This window comes from Lissotriton vulgaris, chromosome 7, assembly GCF_964263255.1.
Source record: "Lissotriton vulgaris chromosome 7, aLisVul1.2, whole genome shotgun sequence".
Classification (NCBI taxonomy): Eukaryota; Metazoa; Chordata; class Amphibia; order Caudata; family Salamandridae; genus Lissotriton; species Lissotriton vulgaris.
In genome coordinates, this window is record NC_141695.1 from 6,845,739 (window position 1) to 6,862,185 (window position 16,447).

Consider the following 16,447-nt stretch of genomic DNA (forward strand, 5'->3'; position numbering starts at 1 on the left):
TCTTGTGTCCGCCACGGGTCCCAGCTTTGCTGGAGGTGTCAAAATAGAAAGTAGGCCTGGGGCCTAGGGAATCACTGGGGCTACACTAAACAACCAAAGGTTAGGAAGTAGGAGGCCCACGGGAGACGCCTGCAGTGTCTAAACACAGCCGCGAGTTACCATTGACTTTCTATAGGAAACAAAGAAGTTACAAAGATACTGTTTAAGGACACTTCTGGATGGACTACGATGAAACCCCTTTAGACTAGGACACTTCGAGAGTCAAGACCCATGGGAGCACCGGAGTACTCGAGTTTCCTCACCCAGGGAAGCCAGGTGCATAGGTGTCTTTTTGTGTCGGGTTTCGTCGTCGTCGTTTTCAATGGAGATCTGCAAAGAAGTGCTGCAGGCGACCAGAGGAAAAGTGTCCGGGTGGATCCAAGGGTGGATCGAAGATCTGAAGAACATGAAAGCAGAGGGGACAAAGTCTGGGTCACTAGCCAGTGACCAGGAAGGAACCAGTAAGGAACCAGGCGATGTTGCGATGATCTCAGGTGAAGAGGTGAAGCTTGTCTCTGCAGCCACGAGGAACAAGAGGCGTCGATGATAACCAGGTGATGGATTCGAGCTGTACCACAAAGGATCTAGTTGACTGCGGTCTTGGTATCCCGATTGGACCCAACAAGCTTTGGCAAAAACAACCTACGCAGCAAGTGAAGATTGGCTCTGGAGCAGACCATCAAGGTCTGAGGAACTTCTCCTTTGGGGAGAAGTTGGAGCAAGCCTGGAGCAACCGGAAAAGCAGTTCAGTTTCAAAAGGAAGTCTTTAGGGTACTCACTAGCCAATGGGCAAGGAACTGGAAAGACGCATCAAGCTGAAATACAAGAGCAGGCCCCACGTGGCACTCGTGGAGTGTGGAGGGCTGAGCTTCAATGCAAATGGTGCTTGGGTCTGGGACTTCTTGTACCCTAATGTACAACTGCAAGTTACCTCAGGAGTCGATGCAGTTAGCAAAATGCAGGATGTCCAGGAGTTCCGGTCCCACATCTCTAGTGTCTGCCACGGGTCTCAGCTTTGCTGGAGTCTTGGAGCAGGGTCAGAGATGTCTGGAAGTCCATGTCTTGTGTCGCAGAGTCTTCGGTTTCCGGCAGGAGCCTCGACAATACGGACTGGCAAGTTACTGGTGGTGCCTGTTTGCACAGGGTGGTCACTCCTTGACCACAAGGGAGATGTCTTCCGTCTTCCAGTCAATATGGAACGTCGAAGGTCCAGGATATATGTATCAAAGTTTCGTCCAGGTGAATCTAAAGTCCTAGGGACTCAAGTCCTATACTTTTACTAAGAAAAGGGGTTGGATTACCTGCTAGGTCCCTCCTATGGTTGGACCTGGGAAGGGGGTGGTTACATCCCTTTCCCTTCATCCAGTTTTGCACCAGAGTGGGGCTGGAGTGCCCCAGCAACTGGTTTGAACCGGGCTATGCATGGAGCACCTTGTGTGCCCCAGGCAGTGTCTAGAAAGCATTTACTGAATGTAGCCCACCCTGCCCCAATACACTAAAGCCTGTCTGGGCAGTTGCTGGCACCTCCTTGGGCAGGAAACCTATTGTCCAGGCCTCCACTGCCAGAGTTTTGTCCAGCAGCAGGAGGTCAGACTCGTGTCTGTGGCAGCAGCATCCATTTTGTGATGCTGAGGCTCTGTTTAACTTTAACCGGGTAAAGCAGTAACTACATGTCTTCTCCATCTAGAAGGGTGGAATGCTACCCCCGCCACCAGAAATGGTGTGGGGGGGGGGGGGGAGGTAGTATTCCAAAGTGTTTGACACCTTACACGGCATGTTTTGATAAAACCAAACCAAAGTTAGCACTAACAGCGAGGATTATAATGCACTTAAGAGTATATGGTATGGCAATATCATAGAACAGCTATAAGGAGATGGTTCCGCAAGCTGTAAAAGGGCTCAGCTCTTGCTAGGGCACCCTCTCACATAAAACAAAGCACTCTGCCTTCAGGATTGTTAAGGTCTTCCATAGGAGTGACTTATAGGCTACTATGTGTCTATATATAAGGCAGATATAGGTATACTATATCTAAGTAAGGGGTGATTACACCACCTTACCCAAGCTGGGTGACCAGCCTGTGGTGTCAGTTTAGAGGGCCAGCCAGGGGTGGCATAATACATGCTGCAGCCCTTGGTAGGCCTTGGATGCACCTATGCCCTGGGTACCTACAGTACACTATTAAGGGGCTCACAAAGGTGACCCAATTCCCAATTAGGTATGTACCTAAAGTACATGGTATCAATTTAGAGAGAGAACAGCTACACTGTGGTCCTGATTAGCAGGGCCACAGGCAGTCTAAAGTCGAAAAAACAGAAAATCACAGCAAAAAGTGGGGGTGACCATAGGAAGCAGACCCTACTCTCCTACACAACCATCCCCCCCAAACGCAGGGACATTAAACTAACCGTGACCAGTTGAGCCTTCATGTTCTGAGTGGAAATATCTGGAGAGTCCATCTTTATTGGCATGGTCACTCACAGGTCTATGTTCCACTTTAAAGTCCATCCCCTGTAGGGAAATGGACCACCTGAGCAGTTTGGGATTTTCACCCTTCATCTGATTTAGCCACAAGAGGGGCTTATGGTCTGTTTGAATCTTGAAGTGAGTATCAAACAAGTATGGCCTCAGCTTCTTCAGGGCCCAAACCACAGCAAAGGCCTCCCTCTCAACGTGTCTCTCTAGGGGTCAGCCTTCTGCTAATAAAAGCTTCTGGCTGGGCTTGACCATCTTTATTCAATTGTGAAAGCACACCCCCCACTCCCAACTCAGAAGCATCTGTTTGAACAATGAACTCCTTGGAGTAGTCTGGACTTTGCAGAATAGGTGCAGAACACATTGCCTGCTTCAGGTCATCAAATGCCTTTTGACAGCTGACTGTCCACTGAACTTTCTTTGGCATTTTCTTGGATGTTAAGTCATTCAGGGGGTCACAATGGAACCATACCCCCTGACAAATTTCCTGTAGTACCCAGTCAGTCCCAAGAAAGCTCTGACCTGTGTATGGGTGGGGGGAGCAGTCCAGTCCTTTATGGTCTGGATCTTGCTCTCCAATGTTTGAACCTGACCTCCAACTACAAGGTGGCCCAGGTACACAACCTTACTGTACCCTACCTGGCACTTGGTTGCCTTGATAGTTAGGCCTGCCTTTTACAGGGCCTCAAAAACTTTCTTCAGGCGAATCAGGTGATCTCCCCAGGTGGAGCTAAAGACAGCAATATCATCTAGATAAGCTGCACAGAAGTCATCCAAACCTGTGAGGAATTGGTTCACCAACGTTTGGAAAGTGGCAGGTTCATTTTTCAAACCAAAGGGCATCACCACAAATTGGTAGTGCCCGCCAGGGATTAAAAATGCTGTCTTTGGCTCTGCAGAATCAGCTAGTCTAATCTGCCAGTAGCCAGCTGTCAGGTCAAATGTACTCAAAAACTTGGCAGATGCCAATCTGTCAATGAGCTCATCTGCCCTGGGTATTGGGTGGGCATCTGTCCTAGTGACAGCATTGAGACCTGTGAAATCCACGCAAAACCTCATCTCTTTCTAACTATCTTGGGTGTGAGGTTTAGGCACAAGGACTACAGGACTGGCCCAAGGGCTCTCTGAGGGCTCAATGACTCCCAACTCCAACATCTTTTGGACCTCTTTCCTGATACAATCCCTGACATGGTCAGGTTGCCTGTAAATCTTAATTTTAACAGGCAGACTGTCCCCAGTGAGTGCACCAGGTAGTCTAACTTGGAGTCAGAGACAAAATATGTCTGTAAGCCTGCAGAACCTTTCTGCAGTCATTCTGCTGTTGGTCAGTGAGGCTGTCTGCCAAGACTACACCTCAATTGAACCATCATCAGGGTTCTGAAAAAGCAGGTCTGGGAGAGGGTCACTCTCTTCCTCCTGTCCTTCATCCATGGCCATGAGCAAGCCCATGTCCACCCTGTCAACATATGGTTTCAATCTGTTGACATGAAGCACCCTGTGGGGGTACCTGGGAGTTCCAAGATCAACCAAATAGGTGACTTCTCCCTTCTGTTCAACAATAGTGTGGGGTCCAGACCACTTGTCCTGGAGAGCTGCTGGGGCCACTGGCTCCAACACCCACACTTTCTACCCTGGCTGTTAAACAGTCAGCACAGCCTTTTGGTCATGCCAGGCTTTTTGTAATTCCTGGCTAGCCTCAAGGTTTTTGGATGCCTTTTTTATGTACTCAGCCATCCTGGAGCGGAGACCAAGTACATAGTCCACAATGTCTTTTTTTTTTTAAGTTTGAGAGGTAACTTCCATCCTTCCTTCACCAGACAAAGGGGTCATCTTACAGGATGTCCAAACAAAAGTTAAACAGGGCTGTAGGCACCTCCCTTCAGTGGGACTTCTCTATAAGCAAACAAAAGGCAGGGCAGTAGGATATCCCATCTCCGCCTGAGCTTTTCAGGGAGACCCTTAATCATGCCCTTTAAGGTCTTTTTGAATCTTTCAACTAGGCCATTGCACTGTGGGTGATAGGGTGTAGTGAACTTGTAGTTCATACAAGACTCCTTCCACATTGCAGTCAGGTAACTAGACATAAAGTTTGTACCTCTGTCTGATACAACCTCCTTAGGGAAGCCAACTCTTGAGAAAACTCCCAAAAGGGCTCTTACCACAACAGGTGCTGTTGTGGTCCTAAGTGGGATGGCTTCTGGGTATCTGGTGGCATGATCCACTACCACCAGAATAAACCTGTGCCAGATGCTGTTTGGGGATCCATTGGTCCAACAATGTCATTCCCTACTCTCTCAAAGGGAACCCCCACCACAGGTAGTGGTATAAGGGGGGTGCCACCTGATTTGCCACTGGCTTGGAAGGGGACACAGGAGCGACAAAACTTCTTGGTATCCTCTGACATGTGAGGCCAGTGAAAGTGAGGGACGAGCCTGTCCCAAGTCTTGTTCAGGCAAAGATGTCCTGCAAGGGGAATATCATGGGCTAATGTAAGAAGGAAGCCACTGAATGCCAAAGGTATGACCAACTTCCTGGAAGCACCAGGCTTGGGGTCTCTAGCCTCTGAATACAGGAGCCCTTCATCCCAATTCACTCTATGGGTTCCATTAGCATTACCTGCAGCCTTAGCAACAGCTTGTTGTCTGAGGGCTTCAAGAGAAGGGCAATCCAACTGCGCCTGTCTCAGATCTGCCCTGGAAGGTCCCCCTGTCCCAAGAAACTCAACCTGATCAGGTTCAAGCTCTTCTAGGACAGTTCCTTCTTGGGTCTCACAATCAGTTTCCTCAGAAGGTTGATCCTCATCCTGAGGCAAGGGGAAAGGCAAGGCGTTAACCCTACTGCTCCTTGTCCTGGTAGGTAACTGGTCCATTATTCCAGAATCCAGTACCTGTTCAGTGTTGCAATTGTCACAGCAAGCACATGTGCTGAGATGCCTAACATTTCTGCATGTGTCCTGTACTCCACGTCAGCCCAATCTGAAGCTTCTAGGTCATTGCCAAGCAAACATTCTACAGGGAGATCTGAGCTAACCACAACCCTTTTGCGGCCAGTTACCCCTCCCCAGGAAAAATTAACAACTGCCATACTGTGTGTGGTAGTGACATTGCTAGCATTGGTTACTAGGTAATTCTCATCTAGTATGATCTGTCCATGTTCCACAAAGTCAGGTGTCACCATAGTGACATTGGCATATGTGTCCATGTAGGCTGAGCCACTTTTGTTATTAATCAAAGGAATTTGTCTGTACTTGCCCAAATTATTGAAGCTCACAGTAGAGGACATTGCTATGTCCTCATCACAGATCAAAACAGCTTGAGGTGGTACTCTGACTAGGCCAGAGTCCATCTCAGTTCGACGATCAGCCCTCGACTCTTGAGCGACCGCATGGACCTCAGCCACCCACACTTCCCCGCCTGGGTGTCACTCACCGTCTTCCTGTCGATATGGAACATCCAAGGTCCGGGATATATGTATCAACGTTTCGTCCAGGTGAATCTAAAGTCCTAGGGACTCAGCTCCTATACTTATACTAAGAAAAGGGGTTGGATTACCTGCTAGGTCCCTCCTATGGGTGGACCTGGGAAGGGGGGGCAACTGATTTGAACTGGGCTATGCATGGAGCATCTTGTGTGCCCCAGGCAGTGTCTGGAAAAGCATCTGCTGATGCAGCCTTCCCAGCCTCAATAAACAAAACCCTGTCTGGGGAGGTGCTGGCACCTCCCTGGACAGGAAACCTATTGTCTAGGCCACCCCTGCTGGAGTTTCGTCCAGCAGCAGGAGGTTAGACTTGTGTCTGTGGCAGCAGCATCCATTTTGTGATGCTGAGGCTCTGTTTAACTTTAACTGGGTAAAGCAGTAAACTCTAGAAGGGTGGCATACTACCCCCGCCACCAGAACTGGTAGGGGGGTGTAGTATTCCAAAGTGTTTGACACCTTACACAACATGTTTTGATAAAGCCAAACTAAAGTTAGCATTAACTGCAAGGATTGTAATGCACTTAAGAGTATATGGTATGGTAATATCATAGAACAGCTATAAGGAGATGGTTCCGAAAGCTGTAGAAGGGCTCAGCTCATGCTAGGGCACCCTCTCACATAAAACCAAGCTCTCTGACTTCAGGATTGTTAAGGCCTGCCATAGGAGTGACTTTTAGGCTATTATGTGTCTATTTATAAAGCTGATATAGGTATACTATATCTAAGTAAGGGGTGTTTACACCACCTCACCCAGGCTGGGTGACCAGCCTCTGGTGTCAGTCAGTCAAATACACTTTATTCGATTTATAAAAATCATAAAAGGCATGAAAACATATTTGTGTACACATATAAAATTATTTGTTACATTTGATACATTTTCATTTTCGGTATATGGGATACAATAGCAAAAAGATTAAAAGCACATAAATAAATAACATGATACAAATTCATTATGTATAAGAACAACAGGCGAGAACCCATAGACCACGTTAGGATGGGTGTGTCGTGTTAACAAAAACAATTCCCAACAGGCATCATGTAAGGGCAATTTAAACAATGTATGCAGTTTGCATTACAAAAATAATGAACAAGGAGTCACTGAAATTTTTGAAAAAAAGCAGTATTATTCACCAATAGACACAGGGAGAGGTCTTTCACATGGCAATACAGTTAACTAGCACTGTACAGAACAGATCATGCGACAACCCAGTGGCACTTGGTGCGTAGTGATACATACAGTTGGTGATTGTGAAGGTGCAAGTGCAAAAGTGAACAGCGTGATCGGCGCATAAACCCAAGTTTGTACATCAATAATGGCTCCACAAGAACAAGTTGTAATCACTTAAAACAAGATTGCATAAATTTAAGCAGGAGCACAAATCGTGATATGCGTCATATAGTTTATGCTGTAGAGTCGACGGCGTTTCGATCCCCGTTAGTCAGGGATCGTCATCAGGACAGGGTTGTCGATGGAGTCAGTGAGTGACACCCAGGCGGGGAAGTGTGGGTGGCTAAGGTCCATGCGGTCGCTCAAGAGTCGAGGGCTGATCGTCGATTGAATCTGATCAGCAGGCGGGACGTACGGCGCCTGTGTGAATCAGGGCGGCGGAAGGCAATTGGGGCTCTTCTGGTTGTGGACTGCTAGCAGTGAATGCTCCAGCACTTGCACCTTCACAATCACCAACTGTATATATCACTACGCACCAAGTGCCACTGGGTTGTCACATGATCTGTTCTGTACAGTGCTGGTTAACTGTATTGCCATGTGAAAGACCTCTCCCTGTGTCTATTGGTGAATAATACTGCTTTTTTTCAAAAATTTCAGTGACTCCTTGTTCATTATTTTTGTAATGCAAACTGCATACATTGTTTAAATTGCCCTTGCATGATACCTGTTGGGAATTGTTTTTGTTTACACAAATTCATTATGTCACAGACCGTGGGGCATTACACAATTTAATCCTCGAAGCCTCCACTAAAAAATTTGCTACACAAAATGTAGTGCGAATGCTACTCAAGGACTGAAGGAAAACCAATGCCGGTCTCACTTGCGTAAAACCCGCCTCCTTCAAAATAGGTCGCAGGTATTTTTTTCTAATGTCTGAGAAGAGCCCGCAAAACATTACAAAGTGCATTGTGTCCTGGGTTGAGAATTGATCACAAATGCAAGGGGTGGCTTGCTCTGGTTTAACCCAAGTTGGGTAATAACCCAAATAAAAATTAATCAAATTAAACCTGAACTTTACCAATAAAAACCTATGAAATGGCTTAGTGACGGTTATAAGGTAATGCTCAAGAGAGGTTGAACCCAAGAGCATATAGTGGGATCGCACAGTAGGTTTCAACAGTTCCCTATCCTCTCTGGCTAGACAGGCCCTTTCCATAAACTGTTTTTTAACCAAATTCACATCCGCTTTCCTAATACTGGATGGTGACGAGAAGAGATCCGGGCGTCCCAGATGTTCAAAAGATTTTCTCAGGTACTCCAACCAGGGCACTTTGTAGGAATTATCTAGGGACATAACATCAGTTAAGATCGCATGGTTGAGGGTTAGTTCTTAAGCCAGAATTTTAATGGCGCTAGGTTGAGCCTATCGGTGACATAATCCAGGCCCATCTCCGCATGCGTAAAAAAAGTCGGAGTTGACTGGGGCACGGACAACACAGATCGTAGGAACCTGTTTTCTACCCTCTGGATTGTTTCTAAATGTACATGTCCCCATAAGGCCGACCCATACATCGCGATTGAAATGCATTTAGCATTGTAGACCTTGAGCAGGGCCTCCATCGGCCTTGCCCCCAACCTTTTTGTGAAACCCATGAGTGCCGCGGTTGATCTAGCCACAGATAGACTCTTTGCCCTTACCTGAGGGCCCCAGGAGCCTCTCTCGTCAAAGAGCACCCCCAGGTATGGGAAAACAGCTACCCTTGTGACCACCTCTCCCTTACATTTAAATTGTTTTGATTTACCCCTATTTCTGTGGAATCCAACCACCATGGTGTGAGATTTATTAGCGTTTACCTTTAGGTCCAACCTGTCCATAAATGCCCCAAATGCATCAAGTAAAAGCTGCAGGCCGTTGCCAGTACAGGCTATAAGGACGGCGTCGTCTGCGTATAGGAGAGCAGGGATCTTAGTTTCTCCTATACTTTCTGCGTATAGGAGAGCAGGGATCTTAGTTTCTCCTATACGCGGAACGTCCCCACCCACCTCCTCCAGATGTTGCCCTAGGCCATTAACGTAGATGGTAAAGAGGAGGGGGGCCAAGATACAGCCCTGGTGCGATCCACGCATAGATTTAAAGCTGGAAGTGCACCTTCCCTCGTTAGTGACCCGGATTTGGAAGAACAGCTCTTGGTGGAGCGATGCCGGGCGTCCTCGCTGTGCAATACTTCCGGGTCCGCGAGGATCCGGAAGTATTGCACAGGCAACTAAATTCTGCTCCGTGCTGACGCGACTGACTTGAGAAATACCGGCGCTGATTGTTAACCCGGACACATAGATTGATTCTCCATTTCCAAGATTGACAGCACCCACCAGGCGGACTTGACAAATAATCGTGGATTTAGACTTCCTTCAACCATATGGTTGATTTCCCGGACAAGCCCACATTCTTTTCTTTTCTGGTTTCTGATTCACTGGGAGACCTCAGTCCTGATGAGAACTCATCACTTTTTGAGTTCGAAACGCGTAGACTTTATAAGCCTAAACTGAAAAATCAAAACTGTGAAAAAATTGACAAACGGTTCTGACAAAATACGAATGTTTTTGGCTTTATTGTAATCTAAGTGATTACATTGTTGAAATAATTCACATTGTTTCTTGTTGATGTGTTTATATATATAGTGTAAATAGTGTGGTGTGAAAGTTGTATGACTGATAGTGTGTGATCTGTGTTGTCCAAAGTGTTCTAATCTCTTTATTTGTAAAAAATTGTTTATTTTGAATATATGCCATTTTGTTGTTTATGTTGTACATAAGGTCTTAAATAATGAACTTAAAAAATCTGATGTCTTTGAGATAAAAATGAATAAATAAATCCAATTTGAAATTAAATAAATACACGACACCCTGTGGTCAATATAAACATTTGTTTCAACTCTGATGTTTAGCCAAAAATAAGGCAGTCAAGTTATTGGCAGCACGTGCATCTTCTGTTGTTTGTTATAAGCTTGTGGCAAGCGGTGCTGTTGGGAGCCCAAACCCAGTAGTTTTTGTTTAAGGTTTTTTAAAGATCTGCACTATAATTGAGGTAGCCCAAGAAGTAGGAAAAAGGTTTCCGTTAGCAGCGTTAAATATATTTGAAAGTATTCTAGCCAAGAGTTTCGGGGAATGTTTATAAAAATCTACTGGCACCACGTCTGGACCTGAGGCTTTATTTTTAGTTGACTCTAAGATTGCTAACTCCACTTCTACTTCATTAAAAACTACTGGTCCACCCTCAGAGATTATCCCTATATAGCCAGGGGCTGCCGAGTCCAAATCGCCGTAAACTGCTCTAAAATGACTCAGCCATTTATCATCGGGAATGACACAGTCAGTAACACGATTGTCCGAATACGAGAAATAATGCTCATTAATTATTGACCAAAATTTGCTGCTGTTCCTAAGAACATCTATTGAGAGTAGATTGTCCCAAGCCGCTGCCTTTATATCATCCTTCCTTTGTTTGGTAGCTTGCTTCTACTCTCTCCTTACCAGTGCGATGACCGCCTTGTCTTGCGGATTGTGTTTTAAGGCTGACATGAGTGCTCTGTGAGCTTTTGAGCACTTGGTGTTGAACCATCGACGATGATTATTTGCTCCCTGCCCAAGTTTTGCTGTCAAATCTGAAGAGATATGTGTGCATATGGATTCAAATGCCCCCATTATATCGTAGTTAGTTGCACTCAGGTCCCCACAGATGGCCATATAACCCTACATTTTTGGAAGGAGATCTGCGTAAAAAGTTTCAGGGACCACGTTTGCCCACTTTATCCTTCTCCCCTGGTCCACCAGGCGTAGTACTGACCTCGTCTTAGCAGGAAATGACATTGATCCTAGAGTCCCCCCATTTCACTTCAAGTAAAACAGGGTTGTGATCGCTGAACAAGGAGACTACTGTTACATAGGAATAGGTCCGGTGTAAAATCCCTGGGGTCACAAATATATAGTCTATAGCAGACCCAGGTTCTGAGCCTTTATAGGTATTTATTCTTGTCTTCCCATCCGGAGTAGTAGGTTCGGATAGGTTAAAATTAGCTAGCAACTCTTCTAATGCCTCTCCGGCCTTGGTGTGCTCAAAATGAGTTTCCCCTAAACTAGGGGGGCCCAGGGGGTCGCCTATACTACACATGTTATTATAAGGATGGATATTAGAATTGCCCAGTAGGACACACTCATCGTTTGTGTTTTTATCTTGACTGACGGATAGTAAAAATGATTCCAGGGTAGCGATATGGTCATTATCGTTATCCCTGTTTCAGGAGTTATAAAAGTTTATAAAGAGAGTTTTCTTGCTAGGTGAAACCTCTCTTTCCACGATTAAGAGATTTGGTGAGCTACTATTAATTAATTTTAAAGCCTCCTTAAGTTTTAAAGAAAATAGGAGAATGAGACCTCCCTTGGCTCTACCAATGATGCTAGGAACTGCCGGGACGGCAAAGCTCACAAAGCCATCCAACCACAACCCAGGCGAGGTATCCCATGTTTCTTGCAATGCTACAATATCATAGCTAGTAACAAAGCTAACCCATGCATCATTACTTCTTTTAGCTCTGACCCCAGCCACATTCCAACTGAGAATTTTACAAGCGATACCCTTGTCAGGAATAGAAGCCTAGGCCGTAGGAACAGGCCTCGTGCCCGCCAGTCAGTCGTTATCTTCTAAACCCGACAGAGGGGCAAAGCGATTGCTCAGGACCCTCCCACTACCCACAACGGGGCTAAATGCTAAATGGGGAATAGGTGCCTGGACTGCAGTGTCTGTCCTTAGAGTATTAATGCAATCATGCTTGGCTCGATATGTCCCCCAGTACTGGGATCGACCCCCGCCTCCGAGATGATGGTCGGTGGTCACCCTAGGGTTTTGGAAAGGGGGGATAAAAATAACCCAAAGGCACAGGTCTCAGTTGGTCTCTTATAGAAATATGTGACCCGTCCCAAAACAGTCTATCTGCCAGATTAGCCCTATCAAAGTTGATAAGCACACAATCCCCTTGTACAGACTTCTCACACTGCCCTATCCAGCCCACCCTTCTTGCAAAAATAATCCTGTCAGAGATTGAAGCCCCGCTGCAAACATCATCACACCATATACGTGCTCTTGCCATAAGGTCTAAAACAGATTCAGACTCTCCCTCAATGAGCGAGGGTACCCTGGTAAAGATGGTAACAAAAGGGGCAGCATCCGGTGGTAAGTGCAGATTGGCTTGGCTTGGTCTCACCCTTTTAATATTGGGAACCATAGGTTGTTCAGTTGGGCGAGCAGAAGTATTGGGGTGAGATAGAGTAACCTCCAGACCTTTACGGGGAATTAAGGGATCTCTCGTCCTATCGTCAACTTTAGCTTGCACCATCTCACTATGGGGTAGTCCCAACTCCCCTATTTTTACCCCCTCATTACCACTGTTACCACTGTTACCATTCCCTACGGGCCCCACCTTGTATGCTTTTAAATGCAGAGTGTGATCATGTACAAGTTTGTCCAGAAGTGAACACTTCTTTAAGAGTCCTTCCAAACAGGTGTTCAGAGTGTCCACGATATCCTTGGCGATACCGATGAGTAGGGGCTCAATCCGAACAGTAAAAAGGGCCTCCATCTTTTTCCCAAAGAGTCTGAAACCCCAGGAGGCCCAACAGGGACTTTCTTGAGTTTTCCCTGTTTCCGTTTAGGGGATGGGTCGCACCGCTGGGTTCTAGAGGAAGCAGGATGCATTATGGTACAGTCTGGGAATTTGTCAGCACCGGAAGTTACTGGTAAAGTAGGACCACCTCAGGCTCAAGCGGGATATGGGAAGCTTTAACAGGATTCTGGATGACTTGAGTATTAGGGGAGTTGGGCTGGGATGAGGGTGTCCGGCCCAATTCAGTGTGGCTCACTGGTTAGAGGCGGCAGACCCGAGAGCAGAGGACGGCCCGGGACCAGGGTTCGATTCCCAGCGCGGCAGGTTTCTGGACCAGGGTCAGCGGACTCGATAATTCTCTCGCCTCGGTGCCCACTCTGATCAGCGATCACACTCGGCAACTCTGGGCATTAGCTTGCCTCATCTTCACTAACGGCCCCACCAGACCGCCGGGGATGCCTGGTCTCACCCTGGAGATACCCATTAAGGGACCATCTCTCAGGGAAGCCAGGAAGGGTTTCGCAGCGGTCGAAGCGCCTTGGGACCCTACGGGTAAGTAGTGCGCTATATAAATGCCAATACATTTACATTTACATTTACAATTCATGTTCGGCGTTCGCTATTTCCTTTGTGAGGGCCCCCACAGCAGAAGAAAGATACGTCAAAATAGAGTTCGAATGTTTTGGTACCTTAGCTTTACTTCCCCCTCCTCAGCATCGTTAACTTTCTTGCGCTTACCCATCTAGCAATGTCAGGGGGTGGCCCAGTCCTGCCTCCTCCTGCCCCGGATGGCCACAGACAGCCCGCCCTTGTCCCGGGCTTCTCCCGGCACGTCCCGCACGGCGAGGATCCGGACAGCGCTTTATGCGCCTCCTGGCGCTGGGGCTTGACGTGTGCGGCATCCTTGCCGGTCCGGGGAGACTTTGGAAATGTAGTCTGACCCCTCGGGTCGGTCGGCGGAGCAAAGCCCGGCCCAGAAGCAGCGGTGGAGCAAAGCCTGGCCCAACAGCAGAGCGGCGGAGCAAAGCCCGGCCCAGCAGCAGCGGCGGACCAAAGCCCGGCCCAGCAGCACCCCAATGGAGCAAAGACAGGTCAATGTTCACAGGTTCCCAGGAAGCTCAGCCCCCGACAGACCTTTATGCGCCTCCTGGCGCTGGGGCTTGACGTGTGCGGCGTCCTCGCCGGTCCCGGGAGACTTAGGAAATGTAGTCCGGCCCCTCGGGTCGGTGAGCGGAGCAAAGCCCGGCCCAGCAGCAGCGGCAGAGCAAAGCCCGGCCCAACAGCAGAGTGGCGGAGCAAAGCCCGGCCCAGCAGCACCTGAACGGAGCAAAGCCCGGTCAGTGTTCACAGGTTCCGTGTCAGTTTAGAGGGCCAGGCAGGGGTGGCATAATACATGCTGCAGCCCCTGGTAGGCCTTGGATGTACCTATGCCCTGGGTACCTAGGGTACATGTAGGAAGGGGGAGGCTCTAGTTGGCGCAGTGCAACACTAGCGACAAGCAGGGACTCTCTCTTCCTCGTCAGGGCTGAGGGTTACCTTCCAGACAACCTCTGCTTACCCTCTAGGTAGTGTGGCTTAAGCAGTCTTAGGCTAATCTTTGGGGCACATAGGGTTAAACACTTGCAACAGTACACCTTTACAACCAACCCACCACACAACGAGACCAGACTGTATTCTTGTAAAAATATATCTCTTTATATAGACTTTACGCAGGCTTGTGAATACAGTCAATAACTTTACGGATACGGTTGCAGATTATTAGCTTTGGGTTACCACAGTTCTTATTGTAGTTCTTTTGAGGCCCGTAGGCCGGCGTTAAACAAAGGTCTTTGTGGAGCCAGCGGCTTCCAGGGGATCTGTCCCACGTCGCGTTGCCTTCCCGGTGTCGCTGATCGTTGCGGCTCTTCGGCCGAGCAGGTCACTGGTCGTCCGGGGCAGCGGTGCTCTGTGGCGGCACGGTCCTCTCTTCGTCGGCTGCTCCGACCTTGGAGTCGGCGGCTGTGTGGCGGCGACAAGTGGCAGTACGGTCCCCAAGTGCAGGACGTACCCAGCCAGATGTCGGTGCAGCTGTGGGCTCACAGCTGGGCTGTCGGGCAGGTTGCCGACCTTGTGGATTCTCGTAAGGCAATAGTCTGTCCTTGCAGGTGAGGGACGGCTCGCTATGCAGTCGCCTCGATAGCTCGGACCAGACGGGTCCTCCTTCGCTTTGCTCTCGGGCTCCCAGCGCAGGTGTGGTCACGATGTTTGGGCCAGCGGCGGCTGGTCCTCACTGTGCTTCCGCTGTAGCTTTGGGCCCCGGTCACGGTGGTCGGGAGGGAGTGGATGCCTTAGAGGAGCTTCCTCTTTGTCGGTACTGCGGCGATGGTCAGCACCCGCAGTCGCTTTCTTCCAAGGGGGGTTTAGCGTCCACTGGTCCTGGGACGCTGGTCAGGGGGCAAGTTCAGTTCCAAGCCCTTGGAGATCTCTTTGCAGAGTTTGGCACAAGTAGCACAAAAGTCTTTTCGTAGTCTTTTTGTCTTCCTCTCCTTCAGCAGCAAGGCACCAGACACAGGCAAGAGTCAGCACCCTTCCTTGTCTTCTCGCGGTCCTTCTCGTAGGGCAGAGTCGTTCTGTGGCCCAAACTGGATCTAACTTTCAAGGAGCAGGGCTCCATCTTTTATAGGCCAATTCTTTTGTTCCCGCAGGCCAGGGGGGCCTTTGCATAGCCACTCTCAGTTCTGGAGTACCCCGGCGGGTGTACTCCGGCTTCTGCTTTCAGTGTGAGGGGCAGGCGCATCAGACGCCCCACAGGAGGTGGAGCCAGCATTGTCCGGACAGGGGTGGCCAGCGTACCTTGTTGATGGGGCTTCGCCCTTCCTGGGCCAGGTGCCGGCAGAGTCATCCGCCGCTCCCCAGGAGGGTGGAGCCAGCATTGTGGTGGCCGAGCACAGTGACAGTTCGAGTCAAGAGGCACTCCTACCTCCCACTAAGGTGTAATCTGCGCATTCACCACCTGTCATCCCTCCAGCCCTGTCACTCACACATCCCAGACAGTCGGATACACATACTGGCAGAGGCAACTGAAATGGTTAGGCAAGCAAATGCTAACTTTCTAAAAGTAGCATTTGCAAACCCAGGATAATGAAATAAACTTGACTACAAGAAATATCTCATCACCCTGAGTCCAGGCATACTAAACATGACTCACTACCATGCTCCTTGAGCCTGCGGGGGTTATAGGTTGTAATAATCCTCGCAGCTCAGTCTGGCCTAATGGAGCAGGTAGCCTTCAGTAGTGAAATACGGTCTTCGTTGTAAGTCACTACCAGGACATGCCACGCACATCAGGGCTTGTCCTACCTTGCACCTACAATGCACCCTGCCCGCAGGCCTACCATCGGGGTGACTAATATGTAGCCAAGGGAAGGGTCGGTGCTGGCAAGTGGGGACACTTGCCCAGCTAGCGTGACAGTACGAGACCGCACGCGGGTTCTGCGGTCGCAGTTCCCAGACACATCTTTACGGCTGCTTGGGTGGGTGGCGCAACCAGCGCTGCAAGCCCACCAGCAGTATTGGCATCTACACGCCCCGGCACTCTCTCGTGCGCGTTACTAGGGACTGACAGTAAATCCAATGCACCAATCATGGATATCA

The 16,447-nt window shown here is 48.6% G+C and overlaps 1 protein-coding gene across 1 annotated transcript in view; it reads left to right on the forward strand.

Annotated features, from left to right (window-relative positions):
• Window positions 1-16,447, forward strand: part of LOC147700485 (NXPE family member 2-like) — a 194,110-nt gene that overhangs the window by 134,421 nt on the left and 43,242 nt on the right. Inside the window, exon 4 of the mRNA XM_086928426.1 lies at window positions 3,736-3,753. Within this exon, the coding sequence (XP_086784552.1) occupies window positions 3,736-3,753 (18 nt within the window). The remainder of the gene's footprint in view (window positions 1-3,735; window positions 3,754-16,447) is intronic.